General features: G+C 41.6%; 1 protein-coding gene across 2 annotated transcripts in view; it reads right to left on the reverse strand.

The window, feature by feature from the left end:
* The window catches only part of LOC129331143 (uncharacterized oxidoreductase ZK1290.5-like), a 98,187-nt gene that overhangs the window by 43,154 nt on the left and 27,669 nt on the right, over positions 1-27,364 (reverse strand). For both annotated transcript variants that reach the window (XM_054981522.1, XM_054981523.1), the window contains exons 2-3: positions 17,927-18,175; positions 8,889-8,990 (exon numbers count right to left, since the gene is read on the reverse strand). In XM_054981522.1, coding sequence (XP_054837497.1) covers positions 8,889-8,990; positions 17,927-18,175 — 351 coding nt within the window. The remainder of the gene's footprint in view (positions 1-8,888; positions 8,991-17,926; positions 18,176-27,364) is intronic.

Below are 27,364 nucleotides of genomic sequence, written 5' to 3' on the forward strand. Positions count from 1 at the left end.
AGGTCTGTTCACACAGTCCTCTCATGTTCTGTGAAGTAGAAGAAATCTGATACTCTGCCACAATGTAAGGAAGCAATGGCAGGGTGGTCTAAACAATGCTACTCTTCCATCTTGTAGACTTCTGTACTCAAAGGAGCAGCACTGTGTGATCTATGAGGAAATTTTATACTCTTGGTTGGGTTGCATGCTTGCCATAAAGAAGATGGCTTAGTTTGCAGGTCTGAAGGAAGAATAACAGCAAACAAGGCCACCAAATGAATGCCTTATGTTTTGTGTGTGTGTCTGTGTACCTTGGATCTTCTGTTGCCCTTCAGGCCTGACACAGACAGCATGGGAGTCTGGGGTTTGGCCACTACTGTTGGCTCCAACTCCTGTGCTGAACTAGAGTGTCAGAGCTTCAGGTTTGAGGTAGTTTAGAGATAGGTGTGTCTGTGTTGCCTGTAGGAGTGTGCACTGTGATCATTTTTCATTGCTTTGTCCAGTGAAGTACTTCTTAGGAGGCCTCGGTTTGAACCAGGCCTTAGGCTTGTGCTCTGCCACAGCAGGTTCACTCTGTACCATATGACTCCTGACTGAAGCTTTACATGGCAACCACAGAAGTCCTGTTCTCGTTTCCCAGTTTGGAGTTGTAGTTTACAACCAAGAATTAAAGGATGACATACTATATTATCAACCCAGAAAAGGAGTGTAGCAAACATCCTCAAAGTCCCACCTATCCTCCAGAGCTCTAAACCAATCCTTGTGATTTAAACCTTATGCAAATCCCTGAGATTGCCAGCCAATATAGAGGTGGGCACAAATCACAATATGAAGCAAAAAACCACACGAACCAGGCTGATTCATGGTTTGTGAAAATGTGGTTTGTGGGACCGCGTTTTCCACAAACTCCACGACTTTTTTGACCCGGTTCATGCGAGTCGTCAGCAGTTTGTAAAGCCAGACAGGCTGGCACTGCTGATCATATGTGAAACTGACAGCCCTGTTCTCCTGCCCAGCGGCTGAACCCAGTGCAGGGGCTGTGAAACTGACTGCCCCCTTCTCCTGCCTCCCAGGCAGCAGAAGAACGGGGCTGTCAGTTTCACAGACCCCCTCGCCGGGTTCAGCCAATGGGCTGAAGCCGGCGCAGGATGAGTGAAGCTGGTAGCCCCATTCTCCTGTTGATGGGCTGTCAGCTTCCCACACTCTGCACTGGCTTCAGCCAATGGGCTGAAGCCCGCTTGAGCTGTGTGATAGTGACAACCCCGTTCTCCTGCCACTGTGAGCAGCAGCAGAAGGGGGCTGTCTCTTTCAAATGCCCGGCACTGGCCAGACGTTTGAAATTCTATGAACCATGAACTGATTCGTGACCTGGGAAAAGGCCGTGAAGTTCATGGATTCTGGTTTGTGGAATGTGACGAACCACGAATCACGTGGTTCATTTTTTTCCTGCTTCATGCCCATGTCTAAGCCAATCAGAGCCTGTGGAACTCCACTGGATGGGAGGGAGCCAGCCAGCCTTGGCTTAAGAAAAGACTTTCCCTCAGCCACTGCATCTTAAACAAGCTTTTTATTCTAGCTTTTAGTTACGATTCAGGGTCAGATTAAGGAAAGAAACTTGTTTTAGGGAAATAAACAAGCACCCTGTTAAAGGTCCATCAAATCTAAGTTTCTGTGTACAGGTCAGGTTCTATTACTAAGATCTCTTTGAGTTAAAGGAGTGCCCTGGAATGTGAGTAGTAAGCCTGTCAGCTGTGGTAAAAAGGTTATTGAACACTGAATACTGAGGAACCCCGTCTGAAGAAAAAGGAATCAAATCTCCCTTCAGTATTTGTGTTTGGTAACTATAGCATAGTTTCAATATGTTAACTCCCAATGGAAAAAGCAAATAATCTCTAGGGAGTGAAGTTGAAAACAATTTCTACATTTTACTGAAGTATTCCTTTACTTCGTTACACCCTTTATTTTATTTATTTATTTATTTATTTATTTATTTATTTAATTCTCTGTAAATGTTCATTTTCATTGGTGTCTTTTCTGTCTAGTCAAAATAGCTGTCTAGTCAAAATACCTCACAATTAAATAACATCTTATTCTTTTAGGGTCATAAGAACACTTTAGGGTACACAAAGCTTATATGCTATCAACCAATTAATAAAAGCTTACGTCCCCCTTTTTACTGTTTGTGGAACACTGAGCGAGTTAAATAAAAGGAGAAGCCAGAGTGTGGGATTTAGACAGCCATAAGTACAGAGGGCAGTTACCTTTAGAGTTTCTCTCCTCTCTTCTCCTCCCCCAAGCCATATATGCTGCATCACAATACTAAAGTGGTGACAGCACAGATACCACATAAGTCTTAAACTATACTGAGTAAACCATACTGAGTATGCAGCTGGCACTTATGCAATGGGCATCCATGTAAGTAGAAGGATCTTTTCACAATATAAGGACTCTTGTGTTAGATCATACAAGCTTCAACACTGGTCACTGGTCAGTTAAATCTAAGGAAGGTCAAAACTAGAAACTATACTGTTCATATGGTGTTCATCAGCATCTGGTAAATCCATACAATCTGTCTCCAATATTCCAAATCTAAGAACTAGTCTAAACAATACAATTATTATGGGGAGATTTCAATTTTCATGTGACATACTTGTTTGATTAGACGAATTACTATGTGCATTTGGCATGTTGAGTTGGTAGCTTGCCACTTAAGGAATTCACCTCAAGAATTCTGTGATGATTTTACATGGTATTTTTAGCCTATGAATGTTACCATCACAGGGAACAAAACCTTTCATATCTTCCACCACAGAGTTTTGATTCCAAACCATCTGAGAGAATGGAAGTGATCTAGCCACCTGTGTCTATAGTTCCCTTTCTAAAATATGGTCTCCTACAACTTCTTTAAAAAATAGCAATAACTTATAGGATAAGAAGCATGGAATGGGAAAGTAAACATTTATAAAAAATATTTTAAAAAAACCTTTCCACCACACAGTTCAGATAAAGGTTTAAAACAAACCACCTATAAGCAAGTATTCATGCCAGACATTACCCACAAACAGGGAATGTGATAAGCTTTTATCATTTACACTTTGCCTCAGAGCTAAACTACACAAGATGAATTACACGAGAACACTCAAGTGAAGGGAGACACAATGTTAGCCAGGAAGCATAGTTTGAATTTCACCTCTCTCTATAAAACCGACAAAGATTGCTTCTCAGAGGGTTTGTTAATTTCCTCTTTGCCTCCCTGAAGGCTCTGTCAAAGGAGTCAAAAGAGTACATATGTATTTTATTCAGTACTTCAGATCATACTTGCAGATAAATTGGCTGATTCCTAATAATGGATTTGAACTGTTTCCACTGCACATTTAGAAGCATGGTGCTGCCATCATATAGAAGAGTGGCTTTTTAAAATAAAATAGAAAACATAGTTAAGATTTATTAAAAGCAGCATGGAAAAGGAAAATTGGACTTGCCATGAATATCCATTCTGTATTTAGCAGTCAGAAAGGAGTTGACTCTCGTACTGTACTCCTAGAGCTCAAAATCTTCTGCTATCTGAAGGGCCCGAATTCTGAGATGGACATAACCTTAGCCTCTTGAAATACATGGGAATCTTAAGTAATTGCCAACTTACCCCTAAAGGCAACCACGTAATTAGAAACCAGTGCACAGAGGAAGAAAAAACAGTAGTAGTGAATGAGAAGCATTCCCAGAAAACCCTGAAACAACTATATAGTTGGCAAGGAACGCTGATGAATAGCCCTAGGAACCCAGAGAGTCTGCTACAGAAGAATTTTGGTCTTTTCACTAAGCATTAGGAGTGGCAGGCTGGCTTTCCATTACTAGGGCAGAATGGAAAGTCATTGTAAATCCAATTTTCTTTTTAATTCAGTGAGAAAATGAGGTCAGAGTAGGATGTGAATCATCCCTGTGAGGGTTAGAAGATCTCCGTTAAAAGACTAGTTAGAGCATTTTTCTGTCAAAGGATGCTTTGACATTCCTTGTCAGTTCAGTACAGATTTCAAAATGTACCTATAGGGAAAGACCCACATTACCCATGTTAATAAGCAAGGAACTGGCACAGAAATAGCTAAAAGCATATATTCCTCTCACCTGAAGTTTAGAGGACTCCTAATGGTAGGGCCTAGAACAGTCAAGTACCCAAAAGTTGCTTGTTCATCTGAAACAAATAAGGACCTCCAAGAAGCAACTAGGCAGTGAAACTTAACTTAAAGTTAATTTAGTTATTTAAGATGACATATATATATGTGTGTGTGAATGAGCTAGAAAAAATGTATGAGCTTTTGTGGAGCAGTTGCAAGGCTAGCTTACAACTGAAAACCTTCTGAGGTTTGCATAAGGACCTATGGTGGAATTAGGCAGGCAAACAAGTCTCCATTAGGAATTTCATGTCTTTTATGCCAAATATATGCCTTGTCTGGAATGTGATGAAGATCTTGAAATCTAAGAAAAGGCTAGGATGCTGGAGGAATAGTGCAATAGTCTATGTATCTGCTAGAGGCTGTTTCGCTCCTGAATCCTTAGCGCCTTCAGAAGATATGGAATAGAAAGACACAAGGTACCACCAGTCTCAAGCAGCTATCACCAGATCTAACAAGTGCTTTCCAAAGACTATGTGGATGACACCTGCGTATATACAAGAAAATGTATATACAAATGTATATACAAGCTCATCTTTCAGCAGTAGGGTTTCTGGAATTGCAGAAGTATCCTTTTAGCTTTCTTATTTACTCACCTGTTTTAGAACAAATTGATAACACTAATTATTTGGCATGGATATAGTAAATTTCAAATATTCAAAATAATTCACAAGTATTACCTACAGGAACCCTGTAATGTAGGGCAACAACATAATCTCCATATTAGAAATCATGGAAATCCATTCATAAACAGGATGGGACCCATATTATAAGGGACGGACTGCTCAAGATATGGTTCCAATGTAGAAACAGACTAAGTCCACCAATCTCACTATTGATGCTGCCAATTAATGCCTACTATGATGCTGCTGTGAGAAATAGAATTGATCAATTCAGTTATGAATCAATGATGGACAAAGAAGGAAACATAAAAAACTGGCAAGAAATTCAAGCCCAAAGCAAAAATATTTCATGGCTGATATATCACCAAACAGTATCAAGACTAAAGGAACAAATTATTAAAGAAGGAGGCAGACTGAGAGAAAAAATGCAGTATGAACTATTAATATCTGGAGATCTGAGGCATCTCTTGGGGAAGATCTATAAAATATTATTGCAATACCATACAGAAACAGAGCAAGTAAAAACTTGTATGATAAAATGGATGCAAAATTTTGGAGAAACTATCTTGATGGACTTATGGGAAAACTTATGGACTAAGGACATAAAATTTACAAACTATCAGTTATTGAGAGAGAACCGGGATAAAATGTTTTTTAGATGGTACACTACTTCCAAAGATACTGTGAAACTCACTAAGGGTTATAGTGGACATTGCTGGAAATGTCACAGCATGGACACAACATTCTATCATATGTGGAAGATCTGCAATGAAACACAAAAATATTGGATACAGATACACAAAGAGATGCAAAAGATTCTTAAACTTAGATCTGAATTAAATCTGAAAAGTATGCTCTTAAATATCTTACCAATTAATGTTAAAAAAGAACAGGGAGAGCTTTTTTGCTACATGGTGACAGCAGCAAGAGTACTATTTGCAGCAAAATGGAAAACAGGTATCTGCCCTGATGCGCTAGAGTGGAGACACAAAATTTATGAATACGCATCAATGGCTAAACTGACTGCCTATTTACACAACAGACCAACAGCCGAATTTTAGGAAAAATGGAAAGACCTTTTTGATTATTTAGGCAGAAATTAACTGACATAGAAGTGTGCATAACTAAAATTAACCAAGAAGTGGGAAGGAGGGAAGGAGAGGGAAGGAGAATTATGATACATTTATGCTTAGTTATAATAAATTTAGAATGTTCTTTGTTTATTATTAAGTCAATGTAAGTTTAAATGTATTGCTCATTTAACTGTCAAAACAATTCTATATGTACTGTTCACAAAAGATTGTATAAGTCTCAACACAATTTCTGATCTAGTATTTGTATAATCTTTTATTAGGCACTTTATTTTAATACCTTATCATTTTTAAAAATAAAATCTTATAATAATAATTAAAAAAAACATAATCCCCATATTACAGAAAACTGGTCAGCAGCTAAGACAAAGCAGAGTTTACCTAAGATTATCTGGTGAATTTGTGGCGGATGAAAGATTTGAAGCAAAGATTTCCCAGCTTTAATACTATGCTCTAGCGGGTCTAACATGAGGAAGATCTTTGAAAGCAGACATGCTAATTAAAAGACTCCTCCATAAAGCCCAAGCCAATGCCACAAATCAAGTGGGATGATTAAGCGTTAGCTGAATGTCAACTGAAAGTTTAGTGGTTAACCGTGCAAGCAAATCATTTATCTCCCCCCTCCTCAACCTACATAGGCCACTGCATTTAAAACTCCACGTTTATTAGCATTTACATATCACCTCAGAAACACATGGCTGGAGGTCTGAAAATTCTGCTTTGCTTGATACAGAAAAGTGGTGATTTGTAGGGTTCAGAAAGACCAGATAACAGAACTCTTGGGCCAGATATGCTCTTTTAATTGGAAAGAAATTTATAGGACATTAATTTGAATAAAGTAGTTAATGGGAAATAAACTATGCTCAGCATTCCAAGGGGAGCTGGTTCCACAATCAGCAAAAAAAAACCCCTTTGCTGTGTAAATTGAAAATAGTCTAATTTTAATTTCTGATTTTTTTCCAAACTAGGTACAAATTAAAGCCCAGCTAATTTGTACATGAATAAGGAAGCAGAAGAGCATAATAGTAAGGTTTGAGAGTTGATTTAATTTACAAACTTCATTAAAAAGATGTTCCGAATATTAATACACTTCAGTTTCAGTTCCTTGTTGAGCCAAAAAGAGCCCGTTTTTTCTAAACTGCTAGTACATAGCTGCTATACAGGCAACATCATTACCACCACAAACAACAAGAAGGATCCCCTTTGAAAAACTGCCAATAAGGCTTAAAGAATCTCAAATCAGACTCACAAACGCACTTACAACAACTACTTCTTTTCAGCTGCCATATTCTTAGGCATTTCTCTATCTTTGAGTGGGGCGGGGGAAGAACAAAATGACATGGGTCCTATTCTAAGGACATGCACAACCGATGAAACTCTTAATGGGAGATGGGGAATATTTTCTTGAGTATATGCCTTCTTGCCCACGCAGTTCAAATTAGGAGTATGCAGGGATGGGAAGATTTGGTTTACTCACTTTGGAATTTCCAAAGCAGGAAAAAGAATTGGAAATAAGCCGCTTTGGAAACCACTTATTGTCCTGCTTTGGTATGCTCCATAAATATTCGAAGCACATCAAAACTTCCCGCCCCGCGACTTATTTCACCCGATGGGACGGGGAGGAGGGGGTTCCCTCCTTTCCCTCCCATTGGGTGAAATAAGCGGCAGCAGTACTTTCCTTGCTTCAGCTGGCTGGTGAGGAGGGATCCCCCGCCAGCCAGCTGAAGTTTAAAGGGCCCTTTTCATGCCATGCAGGGAAGCCCAGAAATGACCCTTTCCCTGCCACTTGAGATCTCATTTCCCCGCCGGCCAGCTGAAGGCAGGAAAGGGCTCTTTCCCTACCGCTTGTGTGGCACAGAAAGGGCCCTTTAAATGCCAGCTGGCCCCCAGGGAGATCCCCCCGTGCGCTGGCTGAAGACCGCAAAGTGCAGCAGGGAAAGGGCCCTTTAAACTCCAGCTGGTCTGCGGGGATCCTCTGTAGGTCAGCTGGAGCCAGCCAGGGTTTGAAAGCCCCGAAGCTTCCCAAAGTCACCCAAATTGCTTCAGGAAGCTTTGATTCAGCATTTCCAAACTGGGGCCGGCATGCTGGGCCAGATTCGGAAATCCTGAATCTTTACAAATTGGGTCCGATTCGGGTATTTATTCCAAATCGAAAACCCAAACTGCACACCCCTAGTTCAAATATAAGAAAAGCAGTGTGGACATTAAGAGTGCCCCACTGGACACATTCTCACATAGATCCACTGGCAGTGGATGGATTCCAGCTTAATAAAGAGCATGAAGCAGACCAAACCAGCAATTTGTTTAAAAAGGTGGGAGCCGGTTTTGGAACCAATCTTATTTCTTTGTCAGATGCATCTGGCGGGGAGGACTGTGGTTATCGAGGGCTTGTGCTGCAGTGCTGCTGAACTCTTTTTGATTTTGCTACTACAGACTAACACGGCAAACTCCTTTGAATCTTTACACAAGCAAACTGATCCCCACACCAAAAGGAGCTGTCTGCATCTCCATATCAAAGGAGTTGTTTACATCCCCCCTCTCCTCCTTCCCCCCTTTCCCCCCTCTCCTCCTCTATATTTGGCCAGTTTCCTTCTGCCCTCCATGCATCTGACGAAGAGAACGTGATTCTTGAAAGCTTATGCTACAATAAAATTGGTTAGTCTTAAAGGTGCTACTGGACTCTTTCCCATTTCTTGTAGATCCACTTTGGAACCAATCTCATTCCCTGTAGATCTGCTGTGAAAGAGAAAGTTAATTTTGCCAAATAAACAGCCCACATGGAAAGAATGGCAACATTTTACAAGATAACTGTGGGATATAATAAAAATCTGAAGTGCAGCATGATTTATTGATGCTTCTGAGATTGGGAGTGAGCAGCACCAGGTTTCCTAAGAATACATCTTGGAGGGAAAGCTGGACAAATTACTTTGGGGTCAGCCACATCAGTAGTAACACTAAGCATTTTTGAAATTGTAGAATGTTTCACAACTCATCCTGCTAACTTAGAACTATCGTTGTCACCCCACCTTTCTCATATAGCTCCTCCATGGCTGTCCAGGTTTCTGCTCTGACTTCTCGGTTGCTTTTGCCAGGCACGTGAGCATCAGGCCAATGCACCAAAAAAAGATCTAAAAAACAAACAAACAAATCCAGTTTAAAAATTAATTACTAACCCTACAGAGCATATACAAAACAACTGAAAAAGTTACGAAAACCAATTGCTGAACTTAAAAGTGACACAGCCTCCACCACTGAACTACTGGACTGAAAAAGAACAAGAGGATGATATGAAATGCCACCAATTCTTACCAGTTTCCAACTCTACAGACCCTTCTGCAGAAGCCTAAATATCCAGGTAAGTACCATTTTCTAGATACTCACAGAAGCAGCTATTCTGCAGATATTCACATACAAAAGAGCTTTGTACTCTGCTTCAGAAACCAGCTCCAAGGAGAATGGCTTAGCAACCATGAGAACTGCAAGACCTCTGGCCTGCTCTGATATGCGGGACTTTTATCTTTCTTGGTGTGAGTGCCTCCATGATTTTGCATACAAACAGTATCTCAAGTCTCATCTGGTTTTAAGGAATGCTATGTTTCACTTACAACAATATAAAGTTTCTTCCACTATATATATTTAACTTGAACCAACAAGTGAACATAATACAAGCTAGGGAAAGCATACCACATGTGTCACTGGCCATTTTAATTCATCACAGCAGAAGAGAGGGACTGTTAACCACCAGGTCTGCAAGGTTACTTAGAAATACTTTCAAATCCCTGGAACACTAGGGATTATAATAATTTACACAGTATATAGGCAAATTAAGATCCAGGTGGGTTGCTATATATGACTATGTGACAGCCTGCACTTTTTAAAAGCTTAGAAGTGCTGTACAAACAGCTGAAGGACTGTTAATTCTTCACAGGACTGAAGGATTAATTGTTCACAGAAACAGAGAGCCTTGAGTGACAGGTACTCCAAGGAATCTGACTAGGTAGCATGAGCAGAACAGAGATAGACTTCTGAACTGAATGCTGGGGAGAGGAGAGTCTGATTTCAGCCCTAGCAGAGAGGGATCAAGTACTAGCAGTTTTGAGTACTGGAAGTTTTGAGTTCAGCCCTGACCGAGAGCAGTTTAACACAGGCAGGAGAACTGGGGGAAAGTTGACAAGGAATTTAATTTAATTTAATTTATTACATTTATATTCCACCCTCCCCGCATCAGCGGGCTCAGGGCAGATAACAACAATTCAACATATTAAATATCACTAAAAACTTTAAAAACTCTACATCTAATCATTAAAATTACAACTATGCAAATATACAAATTTCATATATATACATATAAATAAATAAAGAGGCAGCACATAGTTTGAATTCGACGTTCCATACAGCAGTTCTTCCCAGAGCAAATATATGAAGTATAAAGTATTGACAACAGCATCTGCATAGGAGGGCATATGATTTAACCCCTTCCCCCTCAAATGGGGGGGGGCACCGCCTGGCATCAATCATATGCCTGGCAGAATAGCTCTGCCTTACAGGCCCAGCAAAATGCTAGCAAATCTTGCTGGGCCCTGGTCTCATAAGACAGAGCATTCCACCAGGCCGAGGCCAGGACTGAAAAGGCCCTGGCCCTGGTTGACGCCAAGCGGGCCTCCCTAGGGCCAGGGACCTTTAAAAGATGTTTCCCACCTGATCGAAGAGTCCTCCGGGGCTCATATGGGGAGAGATGGTCCCGTAGATATGTCGGTCCCAGTCCACATGGGGCTTTATAGGTTAACACCAAAACCTTGAACCTGATTCGGTACTCCACTGGTAACCAATGCAGCTGGTGTAGCACTGGCGTAATATGCTCCCACACCAGTGCTCCAACGATGACCCGTGCCGCTGCATTCTGTACCAGCTGTAACCGCCGGATCACGCCCATGGGAAGCCCAGCATAGAGTGCATTACAGTAGTCCAACCTAGAGGTGACCATTGCTTGGACCACTGTAGTCAAGTCGCAGGGCGATAAATAGGGGGCAAGCTGCCTGGCTTGCTGAAGATAATAAAAGGAAGACCTGGCAACTGCAGTGATCTGATCCTCCATCTTCAAGGAGGAATCGAGAATCACCCCCAGGCTCCTAACTCTCGGGGCCAGTGTAAGCACTGCCCCATCGAGTGTAGGAAGCCGGGGTCCCGAAGCCATCCCCCCATGACTCAAGTACAGGATCTCCATCTTCATAGGATTCAATTTCAGCCGACTTTGTTTCAACCAACCAGCCACAGCCTCAAAAACACACTCCAGGACATCAGGAGTCGATCCAGGCCATCCGTCCAACAACAGATAAAGCTGGGTGTCATCCGCGTATTGGTGACACCCAAGCCCGAAACTCCGCACCAGCCGGGTGAGGGGGCGCATATAGATATTAAATATTAGTGGGGAGAGTATTGCTCCCTGCGGCACACCACATACCAGTGGCCTACGAGACGATATTCTCTCTCCAAGCGCCACCCTCTGTCCCCGATCATGGAGAAAGGAGACCAGCCACTGCAGTGCTGTCCCCTGTATCCCCACATCGGCAAGGCGGTGGTCAAAAGCTCGTAATCGACCGTATCGAATGCTACTGACAGATCCAATAAAATCAGCAGTGCCAATCTGCCCTGATCCAGATGTCTGCGGAGATCGTCTGTGAGAGCGACCAGCAATGTCTCGACCCCATATCCTGGGTGGAAACTGGACTGGAAGGGCTCTAGGGCTGAGGTCTCCTTCAGGAAACTCTGCAGTTGCTTCTCCGCCGCCCGCTCAATCACCTTACCCAAAAACGGGAGGTTAGAAACTGGTCGGTAACTGGTAACTGGCTGGTAACTGGTCGGAAGTTTGGGAAGCAGGAACAAACTCCCATTCAGGCCAAAGGAAGAGGGATAGACCTTCTAGGGAGAGGAGAATTTCCCTACACAGTCAAAAAGGGAGTTTGCTGAAGAGTGAAGAGATCCCTGGTCAGATGTTGTTAGAAACTGCCTTTGGAGACCTTAAGAGTCAGTTAAAAACTCAAGATGAATACTGGTATTTCAAGAGAAGGGGTTTGGGTACTGAAAAGAGGGTACCAACCTTCTGGAAACCAAAAAGAGTAAGAGAACACTCAAAGAAAATGTACTACAGTGATTGGGAAAACACTGGAACTAAAACCTGTCAACATAAAGATTTAAGTAACTGTGAAGACCTTAAGAAACTCTCATTAGTCTGAAACATAAGAACTAAAGTCTGTGCATGTACTGATTTTACCTCAGGGTTATCTAAACTGAGTTACCTCAGAAATTTTCTGCCTGATTTCACCTGACCTTTCCCCTCTATGTTAAATAAAATGTTGTGTTATTTTTGAATTTTAAAAATGCCTCTAGTACCATTAAAATTGTTTAAGTCAAAAGGGGGGGGGATTATTGACCGCTAAGCTGTGTTTGAGTCCACAGCCTGTGCATTAGACAATATTAACATATGATATAATGTGTCTGCCCCAGGCTGTATACAGTTTGAAGGATGTGTGCTGGACAATCAAGGCATAGAGGACATTTTTTCTTCAAGAGTGACTGATTCCTCCAAAATTGGTGTTCATGTTGTCACCAGAGAATGCAACACACTTTGTAAGGAGGTCATGATCTTTTAATGTCCACTAGAACTTCTGATTTTTTATTTAATGCGCTATTCAGTTGTATCAGTTTTAATACCATGAACTTTATGAAAATATTGTATCACAAGAGGGAATAGTTCTTGTGATTTATGGCTGCTGCCAGCTGTGGAAACTCCTAAGCATTATATTTCATTTAAATCCTGAATTGAAATAGCAAGAGTGTGTGGAGCAAGCATTCTATTGACAATGGCCTCAGCTTTCATTCTTGCATAGGAAACCATTTTTGCTATGTCTGAATCAGAATATATCACTTGATTTAATTCTGAAGTGCAATCCATGAACCTATATGATAGAAGATGTTTTACAGAATGAAATGACAATGCTTCTTCAGTTGGTACAACTCGGTCTTCTGTTTTTGAATTTTGTTTGAAAAAGACAAGAAGTAACATCATCACACTGGGTCAGGAATGAGAGCATGAGGATCTTGTCTAAAGTGAGTACCCCCCCCTCCTCAGAGTACAGTTTTTTGGGGGGAGAGGACCTGGCAACCTTAGGAATGCCTAGGATTCCTGCACTGGCGATGGGATGGGGGACTCACTACCATTGCTACGAGGAAGGAGCACATTGAGCAAAGCAGCCACATGCCTAAGAAAATCCCAGTACACAACAATGAAATAGGAAGCCCTATTCAAAACACATACTAGAAAGTGGTGTTGGTGGCAAAACTGAAGCTTCTCTCCACTGGGGGACTGTAGAACAAAATAAACTCAGTCTCCCAATGAAAAAAAGAAGAAGAGATATTCATCATTTAAATTTTTTTTAAAAGAGTCTAGACATAAAAAAGAGTACATCTAGTCACCCTACTCAAGGCCCAAGCATCATATCTCTGCCCCAATACAAATTTGTAACAGGGGAGCTACACACAAACTCCCATAATTCACAAAAGAAAATTATCTATTTTATTCTAAAATGACAAGAAAAGAACATGCCATGGTAATGGGCCTGCAGTCTTGGATGGTTAAAGGGGTATCCATTTTCCCCGCCCCAGGTTTGGATCATATGATTAATTTGTGTCAGAAAGGTATAACAGGTTTTACAATCACTGCAGCTGTTTATTATTTTCACACAGTAGAGAGTGGCAACTGTTCACTTATACAGGAAAACAACTAAAAAGAGTACACTCAGGTACAATACTAGGGAGTGACCTAAAGTTGCTTCCAAGCAATGGTGACGCTAACCACTAAAACTCTAGCTACTAAGAAACAAGCCTATATGTACATCCCCATCTAGTGACTGAATTCTAGGTTATGCTAGAGCTTTGGCAAGTTGATTTAGCATTTTTAAAATACAGGACAGTATTTTACAAGTTTTATCTTGATCACCATAACAACTAAATTGAGTGGCTCAGTATTATTTTCTTTTTACTGATGACAACCAAAACTATCTAGCGAAACTCTGGCAGAGCCAGGATTTGAACTCAGACATCTAAGGTCCTTGTCTAGTATCCCATTCCTTTGACTACACCAGTTCAAAAAAAGCAGATAATGATACATAATACACATTGCTTCCAAGTTAGCTAAATTCAGTTAGAAACAAATATTCCTTTTGCCATTCCTACAAAGAACAGCAAACTGGTAACTATACATCATACCTATATTGATGACCAAGCACAAACAGGATTAAGCTGAAGGAATGGACAGAATTCACACTTACAGCTGACATCGCACTATTCAAAACATATAATGACTCAGGAAATGCTTACTCATCATTTTGAATTGTTAAAATTTGCAGACTCAGGCAACAGCACTAAAAATGAATTGTTTAGAGGGAAGGAAAGAAAAGTGACACCCTTTTGCATTTTAAATATACTGGATTATGAAATATGTGCAAGTCGTATCAAATGCAAAGGGCATATGCATACGGCAATTTCACCTTTTTTAAAGTGGTATGTATTAAGCTCAGATCAGCTCTGGGTCACTTTAAAAAAAAAGGCATGCAGCCACACACACACACTCATAAACAACTGCTTTTCAAGTTTGCCAACTACACCTACATTTTTAGATATTTATACCCTGCTTTTCTCTCATGTGAGGACCCTAAAGCATCTTACATCACCATTCTCCCTCTGCCATTTTATTCTCTCAACAACCCTGAAAGGTAGATTAAGACTGAATGTGACTCGTCCAAGGTCATCTAGCAACCTTCCATGGCAGAGTGGGGATCCAAATTTGGGTATCCCAGATCCTAGTTTTCACTTTAACCACCACACCACTTGGATATTAAAAATCAAACACAAACCTGCCCAGATATCACTAACCAAAAGAATAATATCGCTTTATAGTCCAAATAAATTTTGAAAGCATCCTGTGGCTGCCTTTATGTGCAGCTTTTATTGCCACTTAAAGTTCATTATGTTGTTCTGTAAGGTTTTAGAACTGATTACTGTTGCATTTATTACTCAATCATTTTAATTGCATGCTGTCCAGCAGATTGAAAAATTGTAATATACTAATATATAAACTAAACTAAATCCCCTAAAGGACATCAGGAATTCAAAATAAGCCATTTAAGGCTGCAGTCTTTCAGTCTTATGTATGCTTAAGAAAGAATAGATCCCAATAAATTCAGTGGTGCTTGTCATAAATTCAGTTTGCTTGTATTAGTGCTATTTATGTCACAGTAAACATGCATACGGTTAACTGAAAGTTCCACTGATTCTGGTAGGGGAGTTAATTAAGCATGTGATTAACTCTTGTAGGAAAGTAAAGGTACTGTCACTTCCACTGAGCCTTGCCGGGTTCCTATCAACGGTGGGCAATCTCCCGGAGATTCCTGCCTCTGCCTGTTGATTACTAGCCAATCGACAGGAGGAGGCAGGCCAGGAATTTGGCCCGTACCAGGCTGGGGAACTGGGCCCAGGTATGTGCCCACAACATCACTTTCAGTACAACCCAGAAGCAATTTCATTGCGCCAGGGCCATTTCTTTAACAATTAGCCCAAAACGCAGTTAAAATGCTGTTTTAGGCCAATTGTTAAAGAATCAGTCCTGGTACAATGCTGTCGCTTCTGGTCCATGCTGGAAGTGACATCATTGATCAGGGCTGTGCACGTGCAAAGAAGAGAGGGAAGTACCCATTGCCCGACCCCAGAGGGACCTGGCAACCTTACTTCCATCCTAGTGTTACAGTTCTATACCAAACAGGTCAGAAAGAAAATAACATTCTTTGAATGTGCATTTTATGTTCACGTTAGTCATGCTGAAGTTACACAACGGGGAATCAGAACTTCCAACCCAGATGGCCAACACCCCCCCACCAATACATCTCAATATATATAATCTATTCAATTTGTCATAGCAAGTAGATAAATGTCTCATTAATTTTCAGTGATTCTATGTTTTCTAGGAATTGTCAAAGCCCAGAAGAAAAAAAAATCATCTTCATTCAAAATGTAAGACTAACTTTAAATGGTTGGCAGTTACTACCATGCTTGTAAGAGGAACTAATGTTTGTGATTTTGTTGGAATTCCTAACACAACAAAGTGTAAATAATAATAATAACATTTGATTTATACACCGCCCTTCAGGACAACTTAATGCCCACTCAGAGCGGTCTACAAAGTATGTCATTATTATCCCCACAACAACAAACACCCTGTAAGGTTGATGGGGCTGAGAGAGCTCCAGAGAACTGTGACTAGCCCAAGGTCACCCAGCTGGCTTCAAGTGGAGAAGTGGGGAATCAAACCCAGCTCTCCAGATTAGAGTCCCGCGTTCTTAACCACTACACTACACAAAATGGCTAACAAGCACAAGAAAGCAAATCGAAACATACATGTGGGTATTTATACATTCTGCAATCACTAAAGCATTCTCAGGGAAAAAATATCATTTGCAGTACATAGTTTAAACCACAAGAAATGTAATCCCCAAAGCCAAACCAAGAGAATATTTCTGCCATTTTATATTATTTAATATGAATGCTACAAGGGAAAAAATGAAAATCATCATATACAAAAAATGTCAGACATTGAATACGTTTGTTAAAATACCATCCCACAACAGACTATACATTTCTCTCAGCTATGTAATTTGTTGTGATTTTGTTACAAACTTGAAGATTATTTCTGCAAAATTATTTTTTGCCCAAACCTTTGGAAATGCTATAACGCAAAAGTAGGAAATGAGAAATTCTGTGCAGATCAACACAGCTACAGACTACAGATTTTAACAGCTTGGTGCGTCCTGTCATTTGGGGGCAGGTATTTGGAAATAATTCCGTCTTTAAAATGAATAGGATTCTATGCAACATTACAGCTTGCAGAAACTATTTGCTACAGTGAATATTCTGTTGGTTAACAAATAAATAAAAGACAACCTTAGGATTCTACAGTTCAAAAGACATACAAATATCTTCCATTTTTCTGCAGATCCATTGGCTTGGAGAAAATATTTATATGCTGTTCTAAGTAGCACACAGATCCTGTACCATGCCACATTTCCCAAAAGTGGCAGCAAGACAGGAGGCATCAGAGGCTTGCGCATGACCTTTAAACTCACTGGATGACCTTTAAACTCACTGGATGACAGTCACACACTTTCAGCATAACCTATCACACAGGATCATTTTGAAGATAAAACAGGAAGGGGCAGCTGAAACTAGAGACAGCTGGCTCTACCAACAAAGCCTAAGGGAAAAGTTTACGTTGAGTCATTCCATGTAATGGGTCATTAGGAGACCACAAAATGAAAGTTAGGTTGGCTCTGCAGAGATGCTGTGACAGCACAGCAGCCAAATATACTTGCACAACTGTTGAGATTCAGGCCAACCATATACTAACAGATTGTTTAACTAGGACCCAGTGCTGACAATAACAGGCCCAGTCTCTTAAACACAGTTTGGCTGTTATTTTTGTTGTCATAGTAATCTGCTGATTACAGAAGCTGCCTTAAGAAACTAAAATTATGGCCAAATTCTCACAAGAAGAACACTCACAAGTGTACAGAAAGTGCTATAGGATGTGTGTGGCTTGCTGCACCATTTTTAAAGAGTGGCGGAGTGGAGTGGCGGAGGCAAGGAAGACCAGCTGCTCTGGCTCCTAGCTAGAGGCAGCAGGCAGGCAGAATGGTTCAAAATCTGCCATCCAAGATGACTGAAGCATTCAACCTAAATGTAGTGCCAGTGCCAGTTACCTTCCCTCCTGGACATATGAAAAAGATAGTTCCAACAACACCATGCCATGAAAGATTTTTTTTTTTTGGTTTAACGTCCCCCCACCCCAAGTTTTTAGTGGGGAAAAAAGGGCTGCTCCTGATATCCAGAAATGGAGAATGCAGAAACAAAAAAAGGCACATTAATACATTTGCTGAAATGGAGAAAAATCTCTCTTTGGAATTAGCCAATATTTACTCATAAGTTTTTACAGATGAGAATTAGAAAAGTGCCATACCTAAGTATTCAACGCCAAGTCTCCTGCAGGATTCGAAGTAGGCTTGTTTTGTTTTCTCATAACCATAATCTGTATGCCAGAGTTTGGTAGTTAGCCAGAGATGTTCTCGTTTGATACCACTCTCTTCGATAGCCTTCTGCAGGAGTGATTCACAGCCATATCTCTTTGCTGTGTCAATATGACGAATACCACATTTTTGTAGCGCATACACGACAGCATCATGAGAGAAGCCACCATGATGTGATGTTCCTTGAAAACAAAATTATTGTTAGTGTTTAGTATGCTTTTAATGTGTACGTTGCATAGGACTATGAAGCATAACAAAAATGAAATAATTTAAACTCAACAAAGGTGTTTCCTATGGATAAAATCCCAGATTCTGTTATTTTGGGCATCCCTGCATTTAACTTAGAACCCTGCAAAATTAGATGGCTCACTAGCAGGGAATCTGTTTTGCATGTAGAAGGTCCCAGGTTCCATTCCTGGAATCTCCAGTTAAGAAGATCAGGTTGTAGAGACTTCAACCAGAGAACTCAGAGAGTTGCTGACAGTCAGAGTAGACAGTACCGATGTGGGTAGACCAATGGTCTAACTCAGTTTAAGGCACTTTCATGTGTTAAAAGGACACCAGTGCCTCCTAACAGAACAGAACTAAGATTCTTTCAGGGAAGGAAAAACTAAGTTTATTTTTGTAGTGCAGAATGCCTTTAATCAAAACAGACCTCAGCTGTCTTATCACTAGTAGTTAGAAAACAGTATTATGAATGCATGACTTCCCAAAGTGAGAAGTTAAAGCTTCCTTTACATAGTTATACTGGAAACATAGTTGCTATCAAGAAGCAAACCACATGGAAAGGAATTTACGTGAAAAGTTCCCATCTGGCTTTGGGTTGCTCCTGGGTGACTGTTACTAATCTAAACATGTGGGAACCAATCATACCAATGGTTTCCCATGAAGACAGGCATACTTGTGGCTTGTATTCCCAGTGGCAACACACTGCCCTCATTGCAGTATATGAAGTGGGCCTAATTCAACTGGAGAGGAGTGGAGACAAAAGGGTTAGCTCATACATAATTTACCTTCTCATTAGCTGATATTACTAGATAATGCATAAACAGACTCTGCTGAGATGTAATACAACACTGAAAGTTCTATCTATGGCAACAGAACTGCAATGGCTCCTTCATGCATGAAAATCACCATGATTTTGCAGTTTTCAAGTGATGACCAGCATGTATGAATAAGGAAGAAATTGCAACTGTTCTCGCACAATTCTACACTTTTCCTGATAGTTTAGAATACAGCTGTGCAATCTGGATCTGGGATTCAAGGAGAAAGCCAGAGTTTTGCTGGCTTTCTCCTTGAAATCAGAGAATCTGGGATCCAATTCAGGAACTCTGATTCAGACCTCCAGATAAATATGAGTAAATCTGAGAAATATAGCTTCAGCCTCTGTCAGGCTCTTTCCTGGACTTCTCCTGCCTTTTTCCTAAGAGGGGAAGGGGAGGGGGGAGTGTGGCAGAGGCAAGTGTGAATTTGACTGAGGCAGGGAGGGGGCAGTGAGTGGCCAGTCTGGGCAGGATATATTACCATAGCCCTGCAAACTCGTGAACTTGCATATTCAGATTGGTTTGAGATGGAATTAGCTTGCTTGTTTGCGCAGGGAGTAAGAACAGGGGTCCTGAGGTGGCTGTGAGCAGCATGATTCATCAGGAAAAGGATAACAGAAACAGATTTTCAAAAAGAGTCCAGTAGCACCTTTAAGACTAACCAATTTTATTGTAGCATAAGCTTTCGAGAATCAAGTTCTCTTCGTCAGATGCCTGATACAGAGACTGGTCAAATACAGAAGAGCAGGAGACAGAAGAGGCAATTAGGGGGGGAGGGGGATATGTAAACATCTCCTTTTAGTGTGTGTATCAGTTGGCTTCAAAGGAGTTTGCCCTGTTAGTTTGTAGCAGCCAAACAGCTAGACCATCCAATTCCAATGCAGTATGAGCCTTTGATAACCACAGCTCTCCCTGCCAGATGCATCTGACAAAGAGATCTGTGGTTCCCGAAAGCCCACGCCAGGTGCCACTGAGCTCCCCCAGACCCCACCTCCGTAAAGGAAATCTGTTACCTGTGGTAATGTGATAACCATTCATAGTCCCTATTCTGTATCAGGCATCTGACGAAGAGAACTTGATTCTCGAAAGCTTATGCTACAATAAAATTGGTTAGTCTTAAAGGTGCTACTGGACTCTTTTTGATTTTGCTACCACAGACTAACACGGCTAACTCCTCTGCATCTAGAAACAGATTTTAAATGTTTAAAAAGGAATATGGAGTTTATTGTGGGATTGGGTACAGTATTAGGAAGGAGTGGGGGGGAACTTTAGCAAATATCAAAACAAAGCACAAGCAACTAGCACATTGCCAAAGAATACCCAGAAAACATCATCCACACCTATTCCAATTCCAATTGCAGCATCAGTTACCTCTACGCTTAACGTATAAATGTGGGGGGAAATGGGGGAACAGAAGACAAGAGAGTGTCTAGTCTTTCTAATTAGCAGAGAGAAGCAGAATGCTAACTCTGTGTGGTGCAGTGTGAATTGGAAAATAAGGGGAAATAAATTAAAGATGGGGAGCAAAGATATACCTTTCGTAGTCTGCATAGAGATCAGGAGGAAGAAAGAAGGATCCAATGTGCTAGAAGTCTGTTGCAGTCCTTGGGAAGCCCAGAGGGACTAAGTAATTTCAGCTTGGGTGAGCCAGCCATGGGGCTGGGGAAGTAGATAGGATCCAGAAACCAATTACAAAAGTTTGGGGCCTGAGCTGTGGCTTTTATGCACCTCTAGCTGCACTGAGAGGAAGACAGTGCCTGTGCTGTGACAGGATTGGGTTCAGGATAGAAATTTTGAATTTGATTGAAAGGTTTGAATTTTAGGGGAGTGAAAGGTACAGAGAACTCCAAATATGGACACGACTAGTTTATCTGACAGATGGCCAGCTTAGGCCTGTTGGACAAAGACTGTGTAGCAGTGTGATTGACTTAACAAAGGACAGGAGATGGCTGGCGTCCCAGCCTTCCTTATGATAAATCAGCTCAGGGAACTTTGCACTGTAAGGCAGATTCCTTGGTGGTCCTAGAAAGGCAGTTATTGCCCAGCAAACTCTGATCTTTAAACATGGCCTTAATTGTGATGACTAGGGGTGTGCAATTTTTCGGGTATATGATACCCGAAAAAAACCCGAAACAACCTGTTTCGGGTTGTTTCGTGTTTTCCTGAAACGTTTCAGAAAACCCGAAACGTTTCGGGTAATCCGAAACAGCGGAAGGATCTGCTGCAGATTCTTCCGCGTTGCTGCGGCTGAAGCTTCACCGACGCTGCCGCTTTCTCCAGAGCAGCTCCCCAGGAGCAGGCAGCCCGCAGGACACCCTGGGAGAAAATAGCAGCTGCCCGCCCCCTCTTGTGGCTCTTCAGGCAGCGATTCTAACAGAGAGGGGAAGGACCACTCTGACTTCACTTCCCAGGTAAACTTGCGAGAAAAATCAAGTGTTCTCCACGTGAAGCAAGTCATTTGTAGTCACACTCTGAGTCATACCTGTGGCAGTAGATTTGGGAACAATGGGAAGATTTGAATCAGGGACCCCAAGCTGTCACAGAGCACTTAGCAGCCAGATTTCATTAATAGTCAGTGACTGCATACCTTTACCAGAAAATACAGGGAGATGTGGCTTTGATTTCATTAGTCCTGCTTCACAGTTTCTCCTGAAAAAAGGCTTTTTCTTCAAAAGTTGTCAGCAAGATTATTGCAACAGCATTATAGCTGCAAGATCCATCTTGAGACACAAAACATGGCACTTGCTCCCCGTGATCTGTGCTCGACTCTCAGGGACTGAAGCTTGCTCACCGCGTTCCACATACAGTACATATATTCGGGCCAGGAGTTGAATGTGCAGGTAAAGTGGGGGGGGGGCAACATGAGCTCTCCTTGTCTGCCTGACTTCTGTGAGTGGCACTAGTTCAGTCAGACTCAGTTGCAACACTGTTCCTTGCTTCAGTGAAGTTTTGGTGGAATTCTGTTTTAACATGATTCTCTGGTTTGATGTTGGTCCCTTTGATTCACTTTGGTCCTGGAGAGATTCCATTCATTCCCTTGCTTCAGTTGGGCTTCTTGCATTTGGGAAGGTGTCTTTGGCCACTGGCAGCCTTGCCACTGTGTGTTTCTGCCTAAGAACTTGCTTGGAAATGTTTCTCCTATAGAAAACAATGGAAAGTGGCTGAGGGCACCTTCTTCAAGGGCCCACAGAATTGGACCCTGAAACTTTGGTGGTCTTTAGAGGACAGTATGCAGTAGGTTCCTGGCAAATTTGGTGGAGTTTGCTTTTAAAATGTCACCTCTAGACTCCCAGATAGTTTTAGGGATCTTTTCTGGATTGTAGGAATCCTGAAATTTTTTTAGATCCCTGAAACCTGGATCCAGATTTCCTGGATTATGGTTTTTTGGGGTGTGTGTGTGTGTGCGCACACCTCTAGTTTACAAGCATGGTAGACTATTGCAATACACAAACTAAAGGCTATGTACATAAACATATCATACCTATAATGTACAGAGAGGACTGAGCTACTAGGTTACTTCTAGTTAACAGGGAAACTTAAGTAGAACTCACACCTCTAAAAGGCAGCTTTCAAAGAAGCAACTGCAGCCTAGAAAATGGTAAAAGATTTTACCCAATCAACTGTCAGATGCATGACTGAATACAACTTCTATACTCTAAAGTAACAGTCCTATAATTAGTTGAACAGATTTACCATACTTTTGCAAAATGTACTGTTTTTAAGTTCAGGATTTCATACAGTGAGAATGCATAGCAAGAAAGGAACAGCAGAAGTAAGGGAAAGGCACAAACATAGTTCTCTTATGCCATGAGAGTTATTAATTTCTGCTTTTAAAACTTATTATATTATTATACAACACAGATAACTCTGGTTGTGATCTCTCCTATTCTTAAACCAATGCTGCTAACAGTCCCAGAAATATCCATCATTCACAGATTCTGAATGACATTCCATGTTCCATGGCCAAAAAAACAGATAGGTAGAGAGCTGATTTAGTATTGGCACTATCCTGGCATCCACTGGATATTCAAACCAACTACTTATGTACACCAACAGAAGAGGAAACAATTTAGCTGGAGAAGAATTTAACAGGTGGACAATCAGATAAATGGTCTGTTTCTCTGAGTACAGAGCAGCTTTTATCTTACAATTTCCTTATAGCTGTTTTTTTTATTTCCCCCTGCCAACAGCCAATTTGCCTACCAGCATTATATAGCAATTCAGTTCATAGTTCAGTGCATCTTTTTCTTAACAGATGTACCACTCACACGAGTGGGGATTTCTCTTATCCAAACATCTCTCAATCTTTCATTGATAATTTTGGGTGGGTAGCTGTCTTGGTCTACAGCTGAAGAGCAAGATTTAAGTTCAGTAGCAGCTTGAAGACCAACAAGATTTCCAGGGTATAGACTTTTGAGAGTGAAGTATATTGCCAAGGGATAATGGTTCTTTGTGATATGGAGAACAATTAACGCAGTTGTGGAAAGGAAGTAGGTTTATTTAAGCCACCTACAGAAGTTTGCAAAAAAGACATCATATTCACAGAAGAGTCAATATATGAGAATAATACATTTTCATACCCTTTTAGCTGCTTGGCATCCCCAAAGAATGGCAGCAAATGGGCCTCCCTTTGTCAAAATACACAGCACTGTGCTGCAGCAGCTATCTGGGCTGAGACTCACCTGTTGGGGTAGTTTCATAAATTTTAGAATACTTCATTCACCCATGTGTGTATGCATACTCCCAATTGGCCTTGAAGGGAAGTAATACATCCAAGGCCTCCTGATCAGCAGTGATATGTGGCGAGTGTCCAAGTTAGGGAGTATGCTAGCCTCCCTACCTTCCCACTTCATGTGTATAAGTTTAATGCGAAAATAAACCCACTCCCAAGTGCAACAGCAAATATCACCAAGACAGTACAGAATATTCAGGCCTGGCTCACAGAGCAGGTTAGGCACAAGAGGGGAAAAATGGTGGTACACTAACTTTTACAAAAGTTTTCCTCAAGTGCCACTACATCAAGTTTCCTATCTAAATAAGTGAGCATGACTCTCAAAAGCTTATACCCTGCAAATTTTGTTCATCTTTGAGGTGCTACTGAACACAAATCTTGCATCTCTCAACCTTGAACAGACATGGAATTTCCAGTATCATTCATCTGATATGCTGGATCTGTTACTTTCAACCCCATTCTGTGGTGCTTCAGTTTCTTGTACACGTTGTAGTCACATGAAACTATCATACCATTCATCTATCAAGGATAGTACAGTCTACTCTGAATGGTAGCTGCTCTCTATGTTCTTGGGCAGAGGTCCTTCACATCATCTACTACCAGAAACTTTTAACCAGAAATGTGAGTGATTGAATCTAGGACCTCCTGCATGCTCTATCATTGAGTTTTGGCCCCACCCTGTACTTGGAATTTGCTAGCCCACAGTTCCAAATTTCTCCTGAACAACTGACTGCTACAGACCATGTGGAAAAGAGAACTGCACATGTGATTGTTCTAATCTTAGCTGTTATTGTTCTAATACAGGTCAGCTACTGATATTATGCATATGCTCCTGCTGGTTGATCAGTGTGCTCCCAGTTTGTACAACCTGTTCTCAAAGTAACATACACAATGGAGTAGATAATTTCTGTAAAGGAAACTAACCCTGATCAATTGTCATTTCAGTTTATTTAATCTTCAAAAGCCTAAACTTATGCTACTGAATTTGATTCAATTATCCAATTTCCTGAGATTGTTCAGTGTATTCTATGTTGTTTCCTAACCTTTCTCTGTTTAACAATGCTTCCTAGTTTGGTGTCAAACTGACATTTCACCAATGTTCCCACTTCCCCTCCTAAAGATACCAAGTGCTGGAAGAAAAAAAATGCCAGTTACGTCTAACTTGAAAACTCTTAGTTCTTGAAAAATCCTGTGTATTCGTCCTTTTACCTAATATATTACTCATCTTGCAACATATGCACTGGTACCTATCTTTTTCAGTTTAGTATTTTACATGTGGCTCCAAGTAAAATGTTTTGTTAAAATCCAGACAGACTTTGATATACCATATTTCCTTTAGAAAAGTATATCAGATTTGTGGTCTACCCTTCTACTTTACATTACACTCCTCCATATCTTTAAGCATTAGTTCCTTTATTACTCAAGTTGTACTAACATGACAGTCAATAATTGGGTAGTTTGTCCTCTCCTGAAAATAGTTACAATACTTGTCCTCCAAAGTCCTGGTGTTAATTAAAACCATATTAAATACTGCAACATGGTGGGCCAACTGCCCTAGTATTCATAGAAGGAACTAATTAATCACTGTCACCCACTGCCTGCTCTGATTAGATCAGAAGCTTTATGCTCCTCCACCTCGTTGTCTGAACACCATTCCCTCACACCCTTCTATTATTAAAAGTGAAGGAAAGGTGTCACAATACTAGGGTATCTTTAATATTGTTTTCATATATTGTTTTCATTCTTAGGACTAGATAAAATTTTGTCTCTCCACCACAACTTGCCTGCCACGATTGATACAGTACATGAGTTAGAGACTCCTTGACCGTCTTCGATCATTTCAGCCCACTCTCTGGGGAGGAGACTGACATGACCCTGCAGGCAGTGAGACCTACCAATTGCCTCCTGGACCCGTGCCCATCATGGCTGGTGAAGACCAGTGCCAATGGACTGCGGGATTCTTTGGAGGCCATTCTCAACTTGTCCTTGAACTCCAGGGTTTTTCCCGGAGCATTAAACGAGGTCGGGGTGAGGCCTCTTCTAAAGAAACCATCGTTGGACCCCACCAACCCGACCAATTACTGCCCAGTCTCAAACCTCCTGTTTCTGGGTAAGGTGATTGAGTGGGCTGCAGTGGAACAGCTGCAGGGGTTCCTGAAGGATACCTCGGTCCTAGATCCTTTCCAGTCCAGCTTTCACCCAGGACATGGGATGGAGACACTGCTGGTTGCCTTCACAGATGAGCTTCACAGGCCCTTGGATCGAGGTGGATCGGCGCTGCTATTATTGAATCCAATGGCGTTCAATATGGTCGATTACGATTTTCTGACCCACTGTCTTGCCAATGTAAGGATATGAGGGACGGCCTTACAGTGGCTTGTCTCTTTTCTCCATGGTCAGGAACAGAGGGTGGCACTGGGGGAGAAATTGTCATCTCACCACCCATTGGTGTGCGGTGTCCCACAGGGGGCAATACTCTCCCCATTACTGTTTAATATCTATATGCACCCCTTCGCCCAGCTGGTGCGAAGTTTCGGACTTGGGTGTCACCAATATGTGGATGACACCCAGTTGTAGTTGCTGATGGACGGCCAGCCTGACTCGGCCCTGGATGTCCTGGAGCATGCTTTTGAAGCTGTGACTTCATGGTTGAAGTAGAGTCAGCTGAAATTGAACCCTACAAAGATGGAGGTCCTGCACATGAGTTGAGGCTGTGTAGGTTCAGGACTCCGGCTCCCGGCCCTTGATGGAGCACTGCTTGCACCAATTCCAAAGGTTAGGAGCCTGGTGATGATCCTGGATGCCTCCCTGAAAATAGAGATGCAGATCGCAGCAGTTGCTAGGTCCTCTTTTTTCCACTTTTGACAGACCAAGCAGCTTGTCCCTTACCTCTTGACCCGCGACTTAACTACAGTGATCCAAGCAACGGTCACCTCTAGGCTGGATTTCTGTAACTCGCTCTACGTGGATCTTCCCTTGAGACTGATCCGGAGATTGCAGCTGGTTCAAAATACAGCAGCGTGTGTTATTGTGGGAGTGTCAAGTGGAACACATATAACACCTGTACTGAGCCAGCTGCATTGGCTGCCAGTGGAGTACTGAATTAGATTCAATGTTCTGGTACTAACCTATAAAGCCCCATGCAGACTGAGACCAGCATATCTGCGGGACTGCCTCTCCCCATATGTACCCCGGAGGATGCTTTGATCAGGAGATAAACAACTATTGGTGGTCCCTGGACCCAGGGAGGCCTGCCTGACCTTGACAAGAGCCAGGGCTTTCTCAGTCCTGGCTCCAACCTGGTGGAACTCTCTGTCTAGTGAGACCAGGACCCAGCAGGACTTACTATCTTTCCGTTAGGCCTGTAAGACAGAGATGTTCCACCAGGCCTTTGGTTGAGGCTGGGCTAGGCCTCCGTCAGCCTGGACAGAGGAGAAGAGAAGATCTAAGCCCTCCCTTCAGAGTCGTCCACCATCTAGCTTTTAGCGAACTGATTGCTGCTGTCTTGTATATTAGTTTTTATAGTGCACTGTTGTGATGTTTATTTGAATATCTGAATTTTATACTGTTTTATTGCTTTCATGATGAAAGTGTAT

Source organism: Eublepharis macularius, chromosome 5, assembly GCF_028583425.1.
Source record: "Eublepharis macularius isolate TG4126 chromosome 5, MPM_Emac_v1.0, whole genome shotgun sequence".
NCBI lineage: Eukaryota > Metazoa > Chordata > Lepidosauria > Squamata > Eublepharidae > Eublepharis > Eublepharis macularius.